General features: G+C 42.5%; 1 protein-coding gene across 1 annotated transcript in view; it reads right to left on the bottom strand.

Annotated features, from left to right (window-relative positions):
- The window catches only part of KCNH8 (potassium voltage-gated channel subfamily H member 8), a 718195-nt gene that overhangs the window by 405092 nt on the left and 288976 nt on the right, over positions 1-24127 (bottom strand). Inside the window, exon 2 of the mRNA XM_075315296.1 lies at positions 8521-8754. Within this exon, the coding sequence (XP_075171411.1) occupies positions 8521-8754 (234 nt within the window). The remainder of the gene's footprint in view (positions 1-8520; positions 8755-24127) is intronic.

Raw genomic sequence — 24127 nt, forward strand, 5'->3', positions numbered from 1 at the left:
CCAGTAGTCATCATCACTTCTAATTTTGACAATACGAGGGTCATGTTGGAGGTAGTGCAACAAGAAGGCACTCATGTGTCTTGCGCAGCCATGCGGACCAAGTCCACGCTGTGTTTGTAGCATAGAGGTGCTAACCGTTCTTTCTTCCTCTGACATCTCCCCCCAACCTCTTTCAACTGAAATTTGACCAAGGTCTCCCTCATCTGCTGAGTCTTCCATGTCCATGGACAGTTCGTCCTCCATTTCTTCATGTTCTCCTGCACCTTCCTCAACATTTAGCCTGCTACTATGCGCCATTGTTGATCCCTGTCCCCCATGGTCCCATGCCTGGCGCCTTGTTGATGATGAACGTCTGAACCTTGGTGATGTTGTTGTGTCTTGCGCATATGAATCCTCCTGTAGTTCATCCCCTTCCTGTTGTCCCACCCCCTGACTCCGAATAGTGTTTAGCGTGTGCTCCAGCATGTAAATGACTGGAATCGTCATGCTGATAATGGCATTGTCAACGCTAAACATATTCGTCGCCATGTCGAAACTGTGCAGAAGGGTGCATAGGTCCTTGATCTGAGACCACTCCATCAGGGTGATCTGCCCCACCTCTGCATCACGTTGGCCCAGGCTATACGTCATGACGTATTGCACCAGGGCTCGGCGGTGCTGCCACAGTCGCTGTAACATGTGGAGAGTTGAATTCCAGCGTGTCGCCACATCGTATTTCAGGTGATGAACCGGCAAGCCGAAAGACTTCTGGAGCGATGCAAGTCGCTCAGCTGCGGTGCTTGAACGGCGGAAGTGAGCAGACAGTTTTCGTGCCCTGTTCAGAAGGCCATCTAGGCCGGGATAGTGTGTTATAAATTGCTGGACGACAAGGTTCAACACGTGAGCCATACAAGGTACGTGTGTCACCTTGCCCAGGCGAAGGGCCGCACCCAGGTTTGCAGCATTGTCGCACACGGCCTTACCAGGCTGCAGGTTGAGTGGAGACAACCATTTATTAAACTCGGACCGCAGAGCTGACCACAACTCCTCAGCTGTGTGACTCTTATTCCCAAGACATGTCAAGCTAAAGACCGCCTGATGCCGTTGCGCTCTGCTGCCAGCATAGTAATGAGGGGTGCGTGATTCCTTCTGCGCAGTGAGAACGCTGGTGGCCTGACCAGGCAGGCTTGGGGCGGAGGTGGAGGACCCAGATGAGGTGGAGGATGCAGAAGCAGGGGCGGAACTTGGACAGACAGAGGATTGACACACAAGTCGTGGGGACGGCAAGACTTGTGCAGCAGACCCTTCACCATCTATCACCATAGTTACCCAGTGCCCAGTCAGCGACATGTAACGTCCCTGTCCATGCTTACTGGTCCAAGTATCGGTGGTGAAATGCACCCGTTCACACACAGAGTTTCTCAAGGAAGTGGTGATGTTGTGTGCGACATGCTGGTGTAGCGCGGGCACACCTTTCTTAGAGAAGTAGTGGCGACTAGGCATCTGGTACTGGGGCACAGCGACAGACATAAGGTCTCTAAAATCCTGTGTGTCCACTAGGCGGAAAGGAAGCATTTCGGTAGCCAACAGCTTACAGAGGGATAGAGTCAACCTCTTAGCTTTGTCATGGGTCGCAGGAAATGGCCTTTTATTTGACCACATCTGAGGGACAGAGATCTGGCTGCTGTGTGTAGACGGTGTTGAGTAGGGTGTCCCTGGGAAAATGCAGGTTTGTGAGGAAAGTGCAGGCGGAGACATGATGTTGCCTTCATCCAATGTTGGTGCTATCGATGTCTGAGAGAGCTGTACACACTCACTTGTTTCCCCTTCCAAACCAACTGACGACCTACCAAGCAAACTGCCTGTTGCGGTTACAGTGGTGGAAGTTGTGGGTGGAAAAACAGGTGTGACAGCTGTCCCCACAGTCCTAGAAGATGACGAGCGCGCAGAAGCACTGGAAGGGGCAGGCGGTGGATGGTTCGCTCCGCTAGGCCGCATTGCAGCATGGTGAGCTTCCCACCGGGACATATGATATTTATTCATGTGACGATTCATGGAAGAAGTTGTCAAACTGCTGAGGTTTTGACCTCTACTAAGAGAACCATGACAAATTTTACAGATCACATAATTTGGGCGATCTTTTTCTATGTCAAAAAAGGACCAGGCTAGGCAAGGCTTAGAGGCCATGCGAACTGTTTAATCCACCCCGAATAATGCTCAGAGGCAGAGTGGTGGCTGAGGATGCAGTTGTAGACGTGCTACCAGTACTCCGACTCTGTCCAGGAAGGCGCAAGGTAACTTCGTCATCAGTTGCATCCTCTTCCACCACCTCTGTTGACCTCCTCGAGTGCCTGACTGTGGGTTGACAGTAGGTGGGATCTAGAACTTCATCATCAATTGTTGTGTTTGCACTCCCCTCCCTCTCAGACTGAGCCTCTTCTTGCCCTGACCGAATATTTAAGTTGTCATCCCAATCGGGTATCTGCGTCTCATCTTCATCAGTATGTTCCTCATTGTCTATAACCACAGGTGTTACAGTTTGTGACAAAGGGTCAACATTATGCTCAGAAACTTGGTCCTCACGGCCTGAATCAGAGTCACAAAGGTTCTGGGCATCACTGCAGACCATTTCCTGTTCTGTACTCACTGTAGCTTGGGAGCAGACCTCTGATTCCCAGGCTATAGTGTGACTGAACAGCTCTGCAGACTCAGCCATCTCAGTTCCACCATACTGTGCAGGGCTGATGGAGACTTCAGAGCTGGGAGAAAGCAAGTTTGATTGGGATGACAACTCAGAGGACTGGTGTTTTTTGGATGCAGTACTTGAAATGGCTAAGAGGGCACTTGTTGGACCACTTGAGATCCATTCAAGCATTTTCCTTTTTTGGCCATCATCTACCTTTGTTCCTGTTGTTCGTGTCCGTAAAAAAGGGAGCACATCGGATTGTCCACGGTAAGTAGTAGACATCTTACTTTTGCTGGTAGATGGTCTATCTTCAGCAGATGATAATGGAGCTTTGCCACCTTCCCCACTGACAAACCCTTTTTTTCCTTTTCCACCACGCCTCTTCCCCTTTCCACCAGCATCTGTCATTTTGCCACTCATGTTGATTGCGACAAGATTGTGCACTGAAAATGTGGTAGTAAAAATTGAGAGGTGGTGTAGATTGCAGCGGTGGTCTAGCTTTATTAACAGCAGAATAATAAAGAATAAATATCCCTGACAATGCAACTACGGCCCTTAAACTGGCAGCATCAATTGCTAGTATAATGGCTTAGTTATAATGAGTTGGAGTGTGCAATGCAGGTAGAGGTGCTGCAAATGTCTTTGCACTAGTGTGACTAGACAAAAGTCCAATAGCCACGTTTAGGATGCCACTAGGTACACTGAGTGTTTGCTAGTATAATGGCTTAGTTATAATGAGTTGGAGTGTGCAATGCAGGCAGAGGTGCTGCAAATGCCTTTGCACTAGTGTGACTAGACAAAAGTCCAATAGCCACGTTTAGGATGCCACTAGGTACACTGAGTGTTTGCTAGTATAATGGCTTAGTTATAATGAGTTGGAGTGTGCAATGCAGGCAGAGGTGCTGCAAATATCTTTGCACTAGTGTGACTAGACAAAAGTCCAATAGCCACGTTTAGGATGCCACTAGGTACACTGAGTGTTTGCTAGTATAATGGCTTAGTTATAATGAGTTGGAGTGTGCAATGCAGGTAGAGGTGTTGCAAATGACTTTGCACTAGTGGGACTAGACAAAAGTCCAATAGCCACGTTTAGGATGCCACTAGGTACACTGAGTGTTTGCTAGTATAATGGCTTAGTTATAATGAGTTGGAGTGTGCAATGCAGGTAGAGGTGCTGCAAATGTCTTTGCACTAGTGTGACTAGACAAAAGTCCAATAGCCACGTTTAGGATGCCACTAGGTACACTGAGTGTTTGCTAGTATAATGGCTTAGTTATAATGAGTTGGAGTGTGCAATGCAGGTAGAGGTGCTGCAAATGTCTTTGCACTAGTGTGACTAGACAAAAGTCCAATAGCCACGTTTAGGATGCCACTAGGTACACTGAGTGTTTGCTAGTATAATGGCTTAGTTATAATGAGTTGGAGTGTGCAATGCAGGCAGAGGTGCTGCAAATGTCTTTGCACTAGTGTGACTAGACAAAAGTCCAATAGCCACGTTTAGGATGCCACTAGGTACACTGAGTGTTTGCTAGTATAATGGCTTAGTTATAATGAGTTGGAGTGTGCAATGCAGGCAGAGGTGCTGCAAATGTCTTTGCACTAGTGTGACTAGACAAAAGTCCAATAGCCACGTTTAGGATGCCACTAGGTACACTGAGTGTTTGCTAGTATAATGGCTTAGTTATAATGAGTTGGAGTGTGCAATGCAGGCAGAGGTGCTGCAAATGTCTTTGCACTAGTGTGACTAGACAAAAGTCCAATAGCCACGTTTAGGATGCCACTAGGTACACTGAGTGTTTGCTAGTATAATGGCTTAGTTATAATGAGTTGGAGTGTGCAATGCAGGCAGAGGTGCTGCTGCTAATGAGTTGAAGTGTGCAGAGGACAGGAGGGTACAGTGCCAGGATTGTGGGGCTCTGGGTAGAGGAATGGAAGCCTGCCTTTCTATTCCCTCCTAATGGGGAAATGCAGCGACGAAATCCCTGACCTTTGCTACACAGACGCTGTCTCTGTTTTCAGGACCTGTCACCTATGGCTCTGACCCTGCCGGTACGAGCCCTTAAAAGGACTGATGGAAAGTGCTATCCCTATGCTGTCCAGCGCTGTGTATGGAGCGCATTCAGCTGTATCAGCGATAGGACTCAGGACAGAGCTGCGCCAGTGATGTCTGACACCAAGGACGCAGAAGGCAGATAATGGCGTCCTGGAGGAAAATGTCCGGTTTTATAATGCAGGGACATGTGACATGGACATCCTATCACACATGCCGTTGCTTCTCTGGCTAAAAGTCCACTTAGCTGTGTGTGTGCCTGGGATTGGCTGACATGCTGGCCCGCCCCACAAGACGCGCGCGCTTAGGGAAGGAAGACAAGGAAAAAAAAAAAAATTGGCGATCGCCATTATACAAACAGGAGTGATCTGAAGGCGCTGTTCACGCACACTATACACTGAAATGTCATAATAGTGTGAGTCACAGAGTGACTTACACTATTACAGCGGAAAGCCAGCTAGGAATTAGCTGTTTTTTTGCTGCTAGAACCGTTCTCGAACGTTTCTAGAACTATCGAGCTTTTGCAAAAAGCTCGAGTTCTAGTTCGAACTAGAACAGGCCCCAAAATCACTCGAGCCTAGAACTGGAGAACCTCGAACCTCGAACCGCGCTCAACTCTAGTGATGAACACTGCAAGATGCCTCCCGTAGGAGGAAACTAGTAGCATGCATTGCTCTAGTTTGATTTTGGCTCAATTTTTCACACAATCACTCTTCAAATCCTGAAGGTTCCATGGGCTTCTTATTTGAACTCTGGGCTTTAGTTTCTTCCAAAAATGATCTATTATATTCATGTCAGGTGATTGATTGGGTCATTCTAGAAGATTTATTTTCTTTTTCTGAAACCAATTGAAACTTTCTTTTGCTGTTTTGCGCTCATTTTCTTGCTGAAATGTCCACCCTTGTTTTACCTTCATCATCCTGGTAGATGACAGCAGATTTATATCAAGAAAGTCTTGGTACATATGTTCTTTCATCCAGTCTTAATTTATATGAAGTTTGCTATTGCCGTATGCTGTAAGCCTGACAGCCAACGACAAGCATATCTCTTTGTCAGGACCCTAAATGGCCAATTTGTAAACCAAATATCTAATTTTTTCCAATAGGAGAAATGTAGTGCTAAAATTGCTATATTCAATGTTTGCATATTTTAGCTTTTTAGAGTGCTGTTGTACATATTTTTGTTGAATTTTCAGCATGCACCTGTTCACACCTTAGTGGATGTGCTACTTAGTCTTTTTATATTTGTATTGCATTCCTTTCTCACTGAGCACTCCACCCTTCAGTCAGAGCATTTTTATTTTAGTTGTATCCTACCTGCCCATTACTTGTAGGGTTTTTTTTAACCCAGATAGAGGCGTGTTAGGATAGGGTTCCGACAAAGAGAGGTACGCCTCATATTTTTGTAACTTTGTTGAATTTTCAAAGTACACCTGTTCACACCTAGTGGATGCGCTGGCCAGTCTTTTTATAACTGGATTTTTGTTAATAAGTAGGGATATTACAGGGGCACATAGGCACAACCTTCTTTGACTGGGAGCGCCATTACATTAACCATAAGAGTGCCTACCTCCATGGTCAAGCACGAAAAATGTAGGGCAAGCTTGAGATTCATAATTAGCCTGCCATTATATATCTATCTTCTGATTTTGCAGGTGACATTTATTTGTTATCTGTCAATATTTTCAGCCATTGGTTCTTGTTAGTTTTTACAGATTTAGCAATTACATAATCTACTGTAATTCATCCCTATTATCCCTGTATAATGTATAATGTTATATATGCATGTGGAGGCCATTGAGCGTTTTTAGTTTTTGATTAATAAAGTCTTTTATATGGATTTTCAAAAATTTCCTTATGTGTTAGTTTCACTAAGTTGGGCCTCCTTCTTAATCTTCAGGTCTTCTTAAACTATTCCGTATTCATAGACTGACATAGTTCTCAGCAGCACAGGTACTGCTTACACAGGATGATGCGACGTCAAGAATGATGTTTTGCTGCTGTAGCGCTGGTGTCCTTGCACACCTCGCTCTCCTCCCTGCAGGCACGCTCGCTTAATCACCAGCGCAGCTGGCTCTCACCACGCTGCCCGGTGTCCCCACGTTCCTCCATATGTCTGCTTCCTGCTTCCCCCTGCCGGCGCCTGTGTCTCTGGGAGTGCTCCCAGGTTGTGTGCAAGCACCACTGCCCTTCTCTTAAAGGGCAAGGTCATAATTTCCTTGAAGTATCTCAAAACCTAACGCTGAGAGGCATTGGATACTTGAGGCACTCTCCGACTAAGGCCCGTTTCACACGTCAGTGAAAAACAGTGACGTTTTTCACTGGCGTGTAAAACACGCACATGTCCCTGCGTGTGCCGTGATTCGCGGCACACGTGGGTTGTCTAAGTGCAATCCGGGCTCCGTTCTCCGTGGCCCGTGATTGCACTTAGAAAACAACTCACCTGTGCGCGCTCCCGCTGTCCATGGTGCTGATCGCTCCCGCGGTGTAGCATCCTTCCGGCGGTGACCCCCGCAGCAGCTGCTTCCGGGTCGGCTGTGTCGCGCATAATGAATATGCGCGACAATAATGAGCCGGCTCAGAAGCAGCCGGCAGAACGGGCTGCAGAGGACATTGCTGGACGCCGGGTGAGTTAAAATGTTTTTTATTTTAAAAGCACATTTTTTTCTGGCACGTGTTTCACGGACCACACCACTGCATGGTCCGTGGAACATCAGTGATGCCAGAAAAAAATTGACATGTCTCCGTGCGGCAAACAAGCACACGCGGGTACGCCGCACGGAGACATGTGCAGTGAAAAATCAATTATTGTGCTAAGATAATCTTGTAAATGTGCCCCTGCTATGTAATTGTGTAATGGCCGTGTCTGACCATACAGGGAGATGGACTGGGCAGGGAAGGAAGCAAAAGAGAATATACTGATGACACTGCAGGGGCTTATAGCTGATTCTTTCTGTGAGGTAAAACATTTAAAAACAGGCAATGAAATATTTTACTTCACAGAAAGAACCAGCTGTGATGCCATGCTGCCATATTTGTATACTCTTTTGTGTCCTCCCCTCCCAGGACCTTTGGTATGATCAGACCATGTCCCTGTACGGTCAGACATGGTCATTACAAAGTACATAGCAGGGTCACATATATAAAATTATCTCAGCACAGGAACATTTAATTTATAACATCCAATTGTGAAGCCTAGTTTTATTCCAAGATCTATCGATTAAGATATACTTGGTTCATTCGATAACCCCTTTTAGAACAAACTTAAGATATAGAGTATTAATCTTGCTATTATTTTAGGTGGATAAGAAATATTTGTCTGTTACAGGAATAATTGAATATTTACGCCATATACAGTTATTTGCATGTACAGTATTATTTACTGACCTACACTTCCCACCATTGTTAGTTATAACAAGGGAAGTCATTGGGTCACAAATCATGGACTATAACTATCTATATAAACCAGTCAGTAAAATGTCACAGTATAACTATTTATGAATCTGTTGATATCTTTCGAGTACGTCTGAAATGATTCTAAGAGCATTGCCCTATAAATGTTATGAGCTCAATTTTAAATGAATACATGTTTATTGTTAGCTTGCTTATTAAAGCTTATAAATCACAGCTGACCTTTAAGGTAGTTGCGCTATTTTGATTGCTTACACTAAATTGTGATCGGGTACATAAAAAGAGAAAAGGCATAAGAGGAACCTTTCTCTTCTTCAGTGAAATGACTTCTCGCCTTCACAAACATTTAAGACACTTAACTATAAACCCAAACAAGAAGAAAAAAAATCACTCACCATTTTTCTTGTAAAACATGATTTCCCCCTTGAATTCACTTTTTTCCTCTAGAGACATTTCAATTTCAAGTGTTGTCTGTTCATTTGTTTCAGCACCATATAAAAATTTACAGCTGCAGCTCTTCTGCATGACCTCAGTGCGTGCAAATCCAGCAAGTTCACAAAAGCCATCTGAACAGTAAACTATAGGGAATCCTTTGGCCACCTGAGCATTTGCAAGAATAAAGTTGCTGTCTGAAAAACAAATGCAAATAAATAAATAAATTTGTTTATTCAATAAGCAAAAAATATAACAAGTTGCAGATTAGCACAACATTTTATTTATTAGTTTTATAGTCTTTTCACTTGTTCAAAAGTGACTTTCTAATCTGGCACATATATATCATATCCCTAGGATATGTCATGAATATATAATAAATACTGGTCCCATCACTGTGATTAGCATTTATCTTGAGAATGGAGCCTCTTCAACCCTTGCTGTCAGTGGGGAAGGGGCTTCAAATGCTTGGCTTTCTCAATTAAGTTCTATGAGAGCTCTAAAAATTTTCATACGAACTTCAGTAGGAATGGTGCCCCATAAAATGATATCATATCCTGCTGATATAATTTGAACATGGTGAGCGGTAAATGTAGGTGATCGTTGCCCTGTGTGCCTTTCTAGTGAATTGTTGTGCTATAAAAGGCTTAAGGGTGCGTTACACGCTGCAACATTGCCAGCGGTAGCTAGCGATGTCGTGCGCGATAGCCCCCGCCCCCGTTGTTCATGCGACATTTGGTTATCACCACCATAGCGAACATAATCGCTATGGCAGCGTCACACGCACATATCTTTACAGCGACGTCGCTGTGACCGACGAACAATCCCTCCTTCAAGGGGGAGGTGCGTTTGGTGTCATAGCGACATCACTGCGGCGTCACTAAGCGGCCACACAATAACAGAGGAGGGGTGGAGATGAGCAGCCGGAACATGCCGACCACCTTCTTCCTTCCTCATTGCCGGTGAACGCAGGTAAGGAGATGTTCCTCGTTCCTGCGGTGTCACACGTAGCGATGTGTGCTGCCGCAGGAATGACAAACAACCTCGCTACTGACCAGACAATGATTTTTTGTAAATGAATGACGTGTTACAGACCAACGATGTTTAACTCTTTTGCGATCGTTTAAGGTCGTTCCTAGGTTTCACATGCTGCGATGTCACTAACGACTCCGGATGTGCGTCACAAACACCGTAACCCCGACGATATATCGTTAGCGATGTCGCAGCATGTAAATGACCCTTTAGAGGCCTGTAAATGTGTAAAAGGGCTATGAAATGGGGACTGTCACATCACAGGACCACCCTTTTCTACTCGAGCCATCGTCTAGTAATGTCATGTTGTGCTAAATTACATCATGTAATGCCATGTCATTCTACACATGTAGATAAATGCTGGTAATTACTTAATTACTTTTTTTTTGCATACACTGTTCTTTTCTTATGGGTTAGAAGAAATCCAGAAATAAAGTCCAGGAGTATAAAAAAATACAAAAAAAGTTTATTTAGACATAGTTAAAAAGTTCATCATGTAGGAATAAAGTCCATATTCAGGGCAGATGATGCGTTTTGGACTTTGCATCCTTACTCTAATGCCGGCGTCACACGGAATGATATATTGTGCGATCACACGAGCGATCGTACTCGCCCCCGTCGTTTGTTCGTCACGGGCAATTAGTTGCCTGTGGCACACAAAGTCGTGAACCCCCGTCACACGTACTTATTTCCCAGACTACCTCGCTGTGGGTGGCGAGCATCCTCTTCCTGAAGGGGGAGGGACGTTCGGCGACATAGCGACGTCACACTGCGGCTGGCCAATTGAAGCGGAGGGGCAGAGATGAGCGGGACATGACATCCCGCCCACTTTCTTCCTTCCGCATTGCAGGCGGTACGCAGGTAAGCTGTGTTGGTCGTTCTCGGGGTGTCACATGGAGTGATGTGTGCTGCCCCGGGAACGATGAACAACCGGAGCATAGAAGGACGTTCGATTTTTTAAAAATGATCAACGTGTCAACGAGCAACGATACGGTGAGTATTTTTCCTCATTAACAGTCGTTTAGTGGTGTTACACGGTACGATATGTCTAACAATACCGGATGTGCGTCACTAATGACGTGACCCCGATGACATATCACTCAATATATCGTACCGTGTGACGCCGGCATAACTCTGTTCTAATTATAATGAATAGCAGTTTAAAAAAAGAAGACATGCAACCGGACTTCATTGATGGATTTTTTCTAAGCCTGGATACAAGTTTTGCTTTTGTCCATGCGTGGTCTGGTTGGTTGGTCTCCAGGATTAGGTGAGCTGTATGACCTTTTTTCTCTTTGTCCTTTTATTATGTATGAATGGTTTTATGGCTTAGATACATGTGTAGCAGTGGATGTGCACGCTGATGAGGTACTGGACACATATGAATGCTGCAGCATTGTGACGCAAAGGTCCAGTAATAGGTGGGGCATTGTTATATAAGGAAGAAGTTTAATGTGCCTCATGATCAGAAGGAGAACATTATTAGAGCTAATGATTGACAAGAAAAGCCTACAAACTGCAGTAACCCTCAGTCTACTTTACCACTGCCCGACCAGCTCTACCCTCACCTACTGTATCCGCAACCCCTTCCCTGTAGACTGTGAGCCCTCACGTGCAGGGTCCTCTCTCCTCCTGTACCAGTCTGTGCCTTGTATTTGTTGTTTCTTTGTTGAATTGGTCGGTGGTTGACCTCCACCTTGCTACGCACCCCAATTTGGGATGTATTCCATCTGTATAGATTTTGGCGTTTGGTGACTGTTCACATTGGGTCATCAGGCTTTGTCCACAGGCTATATATATACTTCATGCAGCATTTGCTTGGACCTGTCCCGCCCACAACTGTGACTCAGTCATGGGTACGGGACTGCAATAGACCAGGTGAGTGCTGCTGAGAGCAGTTCTGTTATTCATGTGTGAGGCCGCATGGCACATTTTATAAAAATATTTTAGTGTAGGACTGCTTCAAATGAGATTTGCCGTGACGTGGCGAAGCAGCTCAAGAAATTGCAATTTTTTGCCAAAAATCTCAAAAAAAATTTTTTATAATGCAGTTTGGAATATTTGATGCCTTAGTGCACATTGGTGCTGGCTCTTTGTTGTTTCTTTGTTGAATTGGTCGGTGGTTGACCTCCACCTTGCTACGCACCCCAATTTGGGATGTATTCCATCTGTATAGATTTTGGCGTTTGGTGACTGTTCACATTGGGTCATCAGGCTTTGTCCACAGGCTATATATATACTTCATGCAGCATTTGCTTGGACCTGTCCCGCCCACAACTGTGACTCAGTCATGGGTACGGGACTGCAATAGACCAGGTGAGTGCTGCTGAGAGCAGTTCTGTTATTCATGTGTGAGGCCGCATGGCACATTTTATAAAAATATTTTAGTGTAGGACTGCTTCAAATGAGATTTGCCGTGACGTGGCGAAGCAGCTCAAGAAATTGCAATTTTTTGCCAAAAATCTCAAAAAAAATTTTTTATAATGCAGTTTGGAATATTTGATGCCTTAGTGCACATTGGTGCTGGCTCTTTGTTGTTTCTTTGTTGAATTGGTCGGTGGTTGACCTCCACCTTGCTACGCACCCCAATTTGGGATGTATTCCATCTGTATAGATTTTGGCGTTTGGTGACTGTTCACATTGGGTCATCAGGCTTTGTCCACAGGCTATATATATACTTCATGCAGCATTTGCTTGGACCTGTCCCGCCCACAACTGTGACTCAGTCATGGGTACGGGACTGCAATAGACCAGGTGAGTGCTGCTGAGAGCAGTTCTGTTATTCATGTGTGAGGCCGCATGGCACATTTTATAAAAATATTTTAGTGTAGGACTGCTTCAAATGAGATTTGCCGTGACGTGGCGAAGCAGCTCAAGAAATTGCAATTTTTTGCCAAAAATCTCAAAAAAAATTTTTTATAATGCAGTTTGGAATATTTGATGCCTTAGTGCACATTGGTGCTGGCTCTTTGTTGTTTCTTTGTTGAATTGGTCGGTGGTTGACCTCCACCTTGCTACGCACCCCAATTTGGGATGTATTCCATCTGTATAGATTTTGGCGTTTGGTGACTGTTCACATTGGGTCATCAGGCTTTGTCCACAGGCTATATATATACTTCATGCAGCATTTGCTTGGACCTGTCCCGCCCACAACTGTGACTCAGTCATGGGTACGGGACTGCAATAGACCAGGTGAGTGCTGCTGAGAGCAGTTCTGTTATTCATGTGTGAGGCCGCATGGCACATTTTATAAAAATATTTTAGTGTAGGACTGCTTCAAATGAGATTTGCCGTGACGTGGCGAAGCAGCTCAAGAAATTGCAATTTTTTGCCAAAAATCTCAAAAAAAATTTTTTATAATGCAGTTTGGAATATTTGATGCCTTAGTGCACATTGGTGCTGGCTCTTTGTTGTTTCTTTGTTGAATTGGTCGGTGGTTGACCTCCACCTTGCTACGCACCCCAATTTGGGATGTATTCCATCTGTATAGATTTTGGCGTTTGGTGACTGTTCACATTGGGTCATCAGGCTTTGTCCACAGGCTATATATATACTTCATGCAGCATTTGCTTGGACCTGTCCCGCCCACAACTGTGACTCAGTCATGGGTACGGGACTGCAATAGACCAGGTGAGTGCTGCTGAGAGCAGTTCTGTTATTCATGTGTGAGGCCGCATGGCACATTTTATAAAAATATTTTAGTGTAGGACTGCTTCAAATGAGATTTGCCGTGACGTGGCGAAGCAGCTCAAGAAATTGCAATTTTTTGCCAAAAATCTCAAAAAAAATTTTTTATAATGCAGTTTGGAATATTTGATGCCTTAGTGCACATTGGTGCTGGCTCTTTGTTGTTTCTTTGTTGAATTGGTCGGTGGTTGACCTCCACCTTGCTACGCACCCCAATTTGGGATGTATTCCATCTGTATAGATTTTGGCGTTTGGTGACTGTTCACATTGGGTCATCAGGCTTTGTCCACAGGCTATATATATACTTCATGCAGCATTTGCTTGGACCTGTCCCGCCCACAACTGTGACTCAGTCATGGGTACGGGACTGCAATAGACCAGGTGAGTGCTGCTGAGAGCAGTTCTGTTATTCATGTGTGAGGCCGCATGGCACATTTTATAAAAATATTTTAGTGTAGGACTGCTTCAAATGAGATTTGCCGTGACGTGGCGAAGCAGCTCAAGAAATTGCAATTTTTTGCCAAAAATCTCAAAAAAAATTTTTTATAATGCAGTTTGGAATATTTGATGCCTTAGTGCACATTGGTGCTGGCTCTTTGTTGTTTCTTTGTTGAATTGGTCGGTGGTTGACCTCCACCTTGCTACGCACCCCAATTTGGGATGTATTCCATCTGTATAGATTTTGGCGTTTGGTGACTGTTCACATTGGGTCATCAGGCTTTGTCCACAGGCTATATATATACTTCATGCAGCATTTGCTTGGACCTGTCCCGCCCACAACTGTGACTCAGTCATGGGTACGGGACTGCAATAGACCAGGTGAGTGCTGCTGAGAGCAGTTCTGTTATTCATGTGTGAGGCCGCATGGCACATTTTATAAAAATATTTTAGTGTAGGACTGCTTCAAATGAGATTTGCCGTGACGTGGCGAAGCAGCTCAAGAAATTGCAATTTTTTGCCAAAAATCTCAAAAAAAATTTTTTATAATGCAGTTTGGAATATTTGATGCCTTAGTGCACATTGGTGCTGGCTCTTTGTTGTTTCTTTGTTGAATTGGTCGGTGGTTGACCTCCACCTTGCTACGCACCCCAATTTGGGATGTATTCCATCTGTATAGATTTTGGCGTTTGGTGACTGTTCACATTGGGTCATCAGGCTTTGTCCACAGGCTATATATATACTTCATGCAGCATTTGCTTGGACCTGTCCCGCCCACAACTGTGACTCAGTCATGGGTACGGGACTGCAATAGACCAGGTGAGTGCTGCTGAGAGCAGTTCTGTTATTCATGTGTGAGGCCGCATGGCACATTTTATAAAAATATTTTAGTGTAGGACTGCTTCAAATGAGATTTGCCGTGACGTGGCGAAGCAGCTCAAGAAATTGCAATTTTTTGCCAAAAATCTCAAAAAAAAATTTTTTATAATGCAGTTTGGAATATTTGATGCCTTAGTGCACATTGGTGCTGGCTCTTTGTTGTTTCTTTGTTGAATTGGTCGGTGGTTGACCTCCACCTTGCTACGCACCCCAATTTGGGATGTATTCCATCTGTATAGATTTTGGCGTTTGGTGACTGTTCACATTGGGTCATCAGGCTTTGTCCACAGGCTATATATATACTTCATGCAGCATTTGCTTGGACCTGTCCCGCCCACAACTGTGACTCAGTCATGGGTACGGGACTGCAATAGACCAGGTGAGTGCTGCTGAGAGCAGTTCTGTTATTCATGTGTGAGGCCGCATGGCACATTTTATAAAAATATTTTAGTGTAGGACTGCTTCAAATGAGATTTGCCGTGACGTGGCGAAGCAGCTCAAGAAATTGCAATTTTTTGCCAAAAATCTCAAAAAAAATTTTTTATAATGCAGTTTGGAATATTTGATGCCTTAGTGCACATTGGTGCTGGCTCTTTGTTGTTTCTTTGTTGAATTGGTCGGTGGTTGACCTCCACCTTGCTACGCACCCCAATTTGGGATGTATTCCATCTGTATAGATTTTGGCGTTTGGTGACTGTTCACATTGGGTCATCAGGCTTTGTCCACAGGCTATATATATACTTCATGCAGCATTTGCTTGGACCTGTCCCGCCCACAACTGTGACTCAGTCATGGGTACGGGACTGCAATAGACCAGGTGAGTGCTGCTGAGAGCAGTTCTGTTATTCATGTGTGAGGCCGCATGGCACATTTTATAAAAATATTTTAGTGTAGGACTGCTTCAAATGAGATTTGCCGTGACGTGGCGAAGCAGCTCAAGAAATTGCAATTTTTTGCCAAAAATCTCAAAAAAAAATTTTTATAATGCAGTTTGGAATATTTGATGCCTTAGTGCACATTGGTGCTGGCTCTTTGTTGTTTCTTTGTTGAATTGGTCGGTGGTTGACCTCCACCTTGCTACGCACCCCAATTTGGGATGTATTCCATCTGTATAGATTTTGGCGTTTGGTGACTGTTCACATTGGGTCATCAGGCTTTGTCCACAGGCTATATATATACTTCATGCAGCATTTGCTTGGACCTGTCCCGCCCACAACTGTGACTCAGTCATGGGTACGGGACTGCAATAGACCAGGTGAGTGCTGCTGAGAGCAGTTCTGTTATTCATGTGTGAGGCCGCATGGCACATTTTATAAAAATATTTTAGTGTAGGACTGCTTCAAATGAGATTTGCCGTGACGTGGCGAAGCAGCTCAAGAAATTGCAATTTTTTGCCAAAAATCTCAAAAAAATTTTTTTATAATGCAGTTTGGAATATTTGATGCCTTAGTGCACATTGGTGCTGGCTCTTTGTTGTTTCTTTGTTGAATTGGTCGGTGGTTGACCTCCACCTTGCTACGCACCCCAATTTGGGATGTATTCCATCTGTATAGATTTTGGCGTTTGGTGACTGTTCACATTGGGTCATCAGGCTTTGTCCACAGGCTATATATATACTTCATGCAGCATTTGCTTGGACCTGTCCCGCCCACAACTGTGACTCAGTCATGGGTACGGGACTGCAATAGACCAGGTGAGTGCTGCTGAGAGCAGTTCTGTTATTCATGTGTGAGGCCGCATGGCACATTTTATAAAAATATTTTAGTGTAGGACTGCTTCAAATGAGATTTGCCGTGACGTGGCGAAGCAGCTCAAGAAATTGCAATTTTTTGCCAAAAATCTCAAAAAAAATTTTTTATAATGCAGTTTGGAATATTTGATGCCTTAGTGCACATTGGTGCTGGCTCTTTGTTGTTTCTTTGTTGAATTGGTCGGTGGTTGACCTCCACCTTGCTACGCACCCCAATTTGGGATGTATTCCATCTGTATAGATTTTGGCGTTTGGTGACTGTTCACATTGGGTCATCAGGCTTTGTCCACAGGCTATATATATATACTTCATGCAGCATTTGCTTGGACCTGTCCCGCCCACAACTGTGACTCAGTCATGGGTACGGGACTGCAATAGACCAGGTGAGTGCTGCTGAGAGCAGTTCTGTTATTCATGTGTGAGGCCGCATGGCACATTTTATAAAAATATTTTAGTGTAGGACTGCTTCAAATGAGATTTGCCGTGACGTGGCGAAGCAGCTCAAGAAATTGCAATTTTTTGCCAAAAATCTCAAAAAAAATTTTTTATAATGCAGTTTGGAATATTTGATGCCTTAGTGCACATTGGTGCTGGCTCTTTGTTGTTTCTTTGTTGAATTGGTCGGTGGTTGACCTCCACCTTGCTACGCACCCCAATTTGGGATGTATTCCATCTGTATAGATTTTGGCGTTTGGTGACTGTTCACATTGGGTCATCAGGCTTTGTCCACAGGCTATATATATACTTCATGCAGCATTTGCTTGGACCTGTCCCGCCCACAACTGTGACTCAGTCATGGGTACGGGACTGCAATAGACCAGGTGAGTGCTGCTGAGAGCAGTTCTGTTATTCATGTGTGAGGCCGCATGGCACATTTTATAAAAATATTTTAGTGTAGGACTGCTTCAAATGAGATTTGCCGTGACGTGGCGAAGCAGCTCAAGAAATTGCAATTTTTTGCCAAAAATCTCAAAAAAAATTTTTTATAATGCAGTTTGGAATATTTGATGCCTTAGTGCACATTGGTGCTGGCTCTTTGTTGTTTCTTTGTTGAATTGGTCGGTGGTTGACCTCCACCTTGCTACGCACCCCAATTTGGGATGTATTCCATCTGTATAGATTTTGGCGTTTGGTGACTGTTCACATTGGGTCATCAGGCTTTGTCCACAGGCTATATATATACTTCATGCAGCATTTGCTTGGACCTGTCCCGCCCACAACTGTGACTCAGTCATGGGTACGGGACTGCAATAGACCAGGTGAGTGCTGCTGAGAGCAGTTCTGTTATTCATGTGTGAGGCCGCATGGCACATTTTATAAAAATATTTTAGTGTAGGACTGCTTCAAATGAGATTTGCCGTGACGTGGCGAAGCAGCTCAAGAAATTGCAATTTTTTGCCAAAAATCTCAAAAAAAATTTTTTATAATGCAGTTTGGAATATTTGATGCCTTAGTGCACATTGGTGCTGGCTCTTTGTTGTTTCTTTGTTGAATTGGTCGGTGGTTGACCTCCACCTTGCTACGCACCCCAATTTGGGATGTATTCCATCTGTATAGATTTTGGCGTTTGGTGACTGTTCACATTGGGTCATCAGGCTTTGTCCACAGGCTATATATATACTTCATGCAGCATTTGCTTGGACCTGTCCCGCCCACAACTGTGACTCAGTCATGGGTACGGGACTGCAATAGACCAGGTGAGTGCTGCTGAGAGCAGTTCTGTTATTCATGTGTGAGGCCGCATGGCACATTTTATAAAAATATTTTAGTGTAGGACTGCTTCAAATGAGATTTGCCGTGACGTGGCGAAGCAGCTCAAGAAATTGCAATTTTTTGCCAAAAATCTCAAAAAAAAATTTTTTATAATGCAGTTTGGAATATTTGATGCCTTAGTGCACATTGGTGCTGGCTCTTTGTTGTTTCTGTGCCTTGTATTGTTCATGATTATTGTACTTGTCTATGTATGCCCCCCTTTTTCACATGTAAAACACCACGGAATAAAGGGCACTATGATAATAAATAATAATAATGTGATTAGAGAGAATATCACATAGCCAAAGTATATCTGTCCTAAGTTACTAGTTGTGGGGGGAATATTGTGCTACAGTTTGGCTACTTGTGCTAAGAAGAGTACCTATCCAGAGAATATGATGAGATGATTTTGGGCCACTATCTACAACATTAACCTACTATGGGCAGCTGTTACAATAGAGTATGCTAGAATAAATTTTCAATTAATAGACGCTGTCATAATTACACTTTGACAGATGGTTCTTGTTTCTGTTGGTAACCATCCAGCACTGTGACTTTACTCTGATGTGTAACCACCAAGCTCATTCTTTATTTTGTAATTTATTCAAATTCTGTGCCTCAAAACTTTAACTGCCAAGATTGTTCCCTCACTGATGGAATGTAACTGCTATGCTAATTACCTCTTATACCTAAGAGAATATAGGCCCCTTTACACACTGAGACTTTCTAGCGATCCCACCAGCGATCTTGACCTGGCCAGGATCGCTGAAATGTCTCTAACAGTCGCTGGTGAGCTGTCAAACAGGCAGATCTAGCCAACGACGCAGCAGTGATACGGACCTGCAGAACGACCTCGCTGGAAAGGGAACACTAGCACGCTAACGACGTCATTGTAATGGTGTCAAACACATCAATACATGCTGCGCAGCGGGAAAGAAAGGACCTAAGAACGGTCCTGAATGACTTGTAGCGATTAGCAACCTCACAGCGGGGGCCAGGTCGCTGATGCGGGTCACACACTGCAATGTTGCTGGGGAGGTCGCTATTATGTCACAAAACCGGTGATGTTACAGCGATATCGCTAGTGATGTTGCAGTGTGTAAAGGGGCCTCATCAGTTACTAATAAACATTGCTAAATGTATTAGTAATTGTGCCATACTAGAACACCAGATTCTTAGCTACTTAGCTAATTCTTTTACAAGCTTGTCTCAAGTATCAGATGAATAGCGAAAGGAGAAAGAGAAGGCAAACATTTTCTGTAATTCTTTTGAGAAGCCTGGATTTAGTGGTAACTGACAATCAGAGCACAGTTCCTTCACTTAACAGCCCAGACATGCTCACTCCCATGCAGCTGCAATAAATTGTAAGCCAGGAAAAGTGCTGGAGTACATGAAATACATTTTTTGTAAGTTGTATTTTTTTGTAGATTTCTGTTTGTTTTTATAACTTGTCAAATTAAGAATGACTTTAAAACAACTAATAAATGTCCTTGTCATAATTACATTAACTATTTTGGCAAGCAAATCATAATTAGATAGTGTAGCTGTAACTACCAATGGTCAGTGACATTTCTAGTGACTTTTCAGTGACAGTCTGAAAGCCATTACCGCTTGTTCTAGTTTCATGTTGTTACGAGTGACATCAGTATTTGAGGAGATTGACAGCCAACAGGCAGCCCCCCACACCATGACTCATTTGCAGAGCCTCTGAGGTACCAAAACAGCATAAACCACCCACAAGCAACCTGTCTTGTTACACCACTGTATGGTCTTGGCCACCGTGCTGCAGCTCAGTTTCAGGATGTTGGCAATCTTCTAACAGACTAACAGACATCTTTATGTAGAACAACAATTCTTTTTTTTTCATATCCTCAGAGAAGTCTTTACTAGGAGGTGCCATGTTGTACTTCCAGTGACCAGTATGAGGAAGTGTGTGAGTGATAACACCAAATGTAACACAGCTGCTCCCCATTCACACCTGAGACCTTGTAGTTCATTGAAAAAGGAAATATTTTCCATACTAACGGTTTATGTTATGGATTGATATTCACTAAAAAGATTTTTTTATTCCGTGGAACCACTGAAAAATATTTTTCAGTGTGCTTGTCCGCTTGTGATCAACGGTCTGTCAGATGGTTCATATATGCAGGAGCGGCAACTTGAACATCTTGGTGAGTTTTTTCTTTTTTCTCTCTTGGACTAATTAATTTTAGTTACCTGGGACAAAGGGACTAGTTTTCAGTAATTTTAATTCTGCTTCTACAATGAATTACTTATTTTTAAATGAAACTATTTGCAAAATATAAGTACTATAACACTAAATGTTTTATTCTATATTTAAATACAATATTTTGTGAGCTAAGATTACTAGAAAAATGAAAAATTATAATAAAATTATAGAATTGGATGATAAATATATTTAAATTATAAATATGTGAGACCATGATGGGTAGCATTATATTTTGACATGTACATTAATTTTGTTACCAGGGTAAGCATGATAACTTGGCAACAGTTTTTCCACATAATTAAACTGATAGTGAGATTGCCACTATTTTTGCTGCAGTAGAAATTGCTGCTTACAGTGATCTGCATTGGTTGAATTCGATGTGGCAGTTTACAGCCAGGGGGACTCTTTGCTTCTTTCAACCTCAATGGCGGAATATTTTCTCTTAAAAAGCCAAGTATGTAATAGACTATTTATCTTATACATAATAAAAGTAATGTATAATATATCAAGAACTCCCTATTCCTACAATTTATCAATTTGGATATATAGAAGGAAACAAATGAAATGTATACTTTAATGCAAAAATACACTTCATTAAGATAAATATATATTAGAATTTGTGGGAAAAGACAAGAAACAAAATGATATAAAAAAGAAAAATATTATTTTGCTATTTAACTCTTTGTGTCATCTGAAATTTCTTTATGCACCACTGCAAATTTTTTTCATGGACCATCACAAGAAATAGAGAGTACTTTTTGTCCTACTACTATCGATGTAAGTACTTTTATGTCTAAAAGAGATAAAATTATTATTAGAGTGATACCTTTATTGGCGAACCAAAAAGGTATTTGTAAGCTTTCAGAGCACAGGGGCTCTTTCATCAGGCTGGTTTACAAATGAATGACTGCATTAAGAGCACAACATTTAAGAGATGGTATAACAGGGCATTTGTCCAGGGGATAGATGGGGTGATATATTTTCTACATCATGGCTCAACTCAATCATTGTGATATGAAGATATGGTATTTATTATTTCACATGAGAATGAAGAATAAACGTTAGATAGAACAGAACTTAGTTAATCAATGAATTCAGATAGAAAAACTCCTAGATTAAACTGAACATCCACATGCTAATAACTAATTAGTCCAACCTTAGATCTAGCAGCTGACAACTCACCAGTTATCATGGGGGGAAGCTAGGGGCAGCTAAACACTTCTTCTACAGCATCCACACAAAAAATGTGAATTTCATGCCCTGGATTTGATCTGGCAGCCTCCTGCTCTGTGGTCTGTCTCCCTCTCTGCTGGACCACAAGGTTCACTTGCTGTCTGGGTTCTGAATTTGTCTCTGTGTTTGCACATTTTGTATTTATTGCCTTTCTGCCAAGTGTTTTCTAATATGTAATTTGGTCTGCCCTATCACCCAGCAGGTATAATTATTTAAAGTCTCCCCATGCTTCCATTCCCCTCTGGTGATATTTTTAAAGTGGACCCTGCTTGAAACTACAGAAACTACAGCCTACTGGTTTGGTATTTCTGCTTACTTTTTGTTCTTCTTGGTTTGCCTTATTTTTTTCTGCTCATTCCACCAGTTTCTTCTTCTCCTTCCCCCAGAGAGATCCGTGGAACCCTAAATGACTGCTAAAGGAGCTATTGGTTTGGTTGGTCATCTGAGTTCTCTGGTTAGGGTTGTCTCAGTCTGCGCACGAGCCTTTAGGGACTGCATAGCTGGGACCTCTAGCCTGTGCAAGAGCCGGGTAGCTAGGTGCAGTAGTTTAAGTTAAATTCTATTATTTTCCTTACTTACCACATGTGCACTTTTACATGCATAAGAGTGATATTGCATTGGGTCCTTGCAATTATTTGGATGAACATATGATACACGGTCACAGTGAGAAATTAAAAGTAGAACCACTGACGATAAAAGACACTCCCCTTGTGATGTCCATATGCCCAATCTAAATGAGATATGTGCAGTTACTGGTTGCACAGAGGTGGGACAGGTCTCTTTATTAAATGGGAGACAGCACCAAGGGAGAATGGGCTGCAGAGTTAACAGCTAATAAACAAGCATTGTAGGGTTGGAGACTGCTCAATAAGATGTACCTTATGGCAATATATTTTTACCTTTATTAGATGTCACAGAATAACTCACAAAACAGTTTTTGGCTCTGGCAGGAGCCTTTGTCCTGTGTTTAATACCTGATGAAGGCTCCTGTCCTGAGCAGAAAACCAGTTTTTGTGTTATTCTGTGGAATCTAACTAAGGTAAAAACTTATTGCCATATACTGCATATTTTTGGGCAGCCCACCACCACTACAACCAATGTCTATCACATGCCCAGTCCAGGCGCATGGATAGAGTGTGCCTTTTGTGACAAATACTTTCCGGAATTTGATATATTTGCAGAGTTAAAAAAAAAATCATGAAAACAAAGTTCTTTATCAGGTAAAAAAATAAACATTAATAAATTGCAAGGCACACAAAAAGGTTGAGTACACTTGGTTTAAGTGTTTTGACTTTGAATAACATTAAAAAGGGTCATAAACTTATGTACTGTTTGCTTCAGTCTAAGGATATAGGTAATAACTTTTTAATAACAACATGTCACATTCTGCTGAATTTTTATTTAAAAGTTATAAAACTTACATTGAACCTGAATGCTCTTTACAAATTAAAATAAATTCTTCCTTTAAGTTATCATTCATTTATGACAACATATTCATGGACTTTAGTCACTGTTGGCCTTTTTAACAAAACCAACATAACCCAACATTATCTCATATTTTATTAACAGCTCAGTGCTCACCGCAGAAGCTCTTCCATTGTTACATATTGAAAGGAAGATAATATTGTGCATTTATGTTTTTCAAAGCGGTCCTTTCATAGTGCTTGAAGGGATTTTGAAGGTTATATTTCACTTAGTTTACTGGATTGTTCAAAACGCTACATTACAAGTTAGAAAACCAATATATCTCAGTATTTGGAAATATACAGAGTGTTATTCAGGCTCGAATACAAATTTGATTTTTAGTAGAGGTGGAGATCCAAATGTTGAGATTAATAAGAATAGTTTGCTGTTTCATGAATAAAAGAAGTTTGCTGGAAGTAAAAAGAGGCGTAAAGGTGCTGCATCATCAGAAAAGAAACGACCTATTGTTTAAATGTTTTTATATCAGATGAATGTTTTTTTATTTTGATAATGTTTTTTAAAAAATGTCCATATTGCTATCTATATTAATAAAAAATCCTGAAATCTTTCAATTTTCATACTGGCCAGAAATTGGCAAATTTTTTTGGGTGCAATTGAATTCTACTCAACTTTTATAAATATCTATATTATTCAGAATACAGATTTTTTTCCTAAATCATTCCTGGCAAATTCAGCGAAATGGCAGCTGGTCAATCTACAGCCATCTCTACTTCTTGTTAAGCTTGTTCATCAAGCTAGATCAAGTTTTCTGGTTGCAATTAGGTCTGGGATAAACCTTTGCATGAGGAGAGTTGTCCTAGGTCTAGTCACAGACATAAATTCTGGCTTTGGGTGTGCATGCCTGCACATATATATATATATATATATATATATATGGCTAGTATCAGCAAGAACACCCAGCCAAAGTCCCGGGACGTGTCTACACATGTACCCTATAAGGATGTGGCAACAACGTGATATCTTGATGTGCGCTGTATCTCTATGACACATACGGAAAGGATAGAACTTCCAGACTTAACAAGGCACAGAATAACCCTGTACATACACAAGGCACATCTTGGGTTGGTTACTGTTCGAACGTTTT

This window comes from Anomaloglossus baeobatrachus, chromosome 6 (genome assembly GCF_048569485.1).
Source record: "Anomaloglossus baeobatrachus isolate aAnoBae1 chromosome 6, aAnoBae1.hap1, whole genome shotgun sequence".
Lineage (NCBI taxonomy): Eukaryota > Metazoa > Chordata > Amphibia > Anura > Aromobatidae > Anomaloglossus > Anomaloglossus baeobatrachus.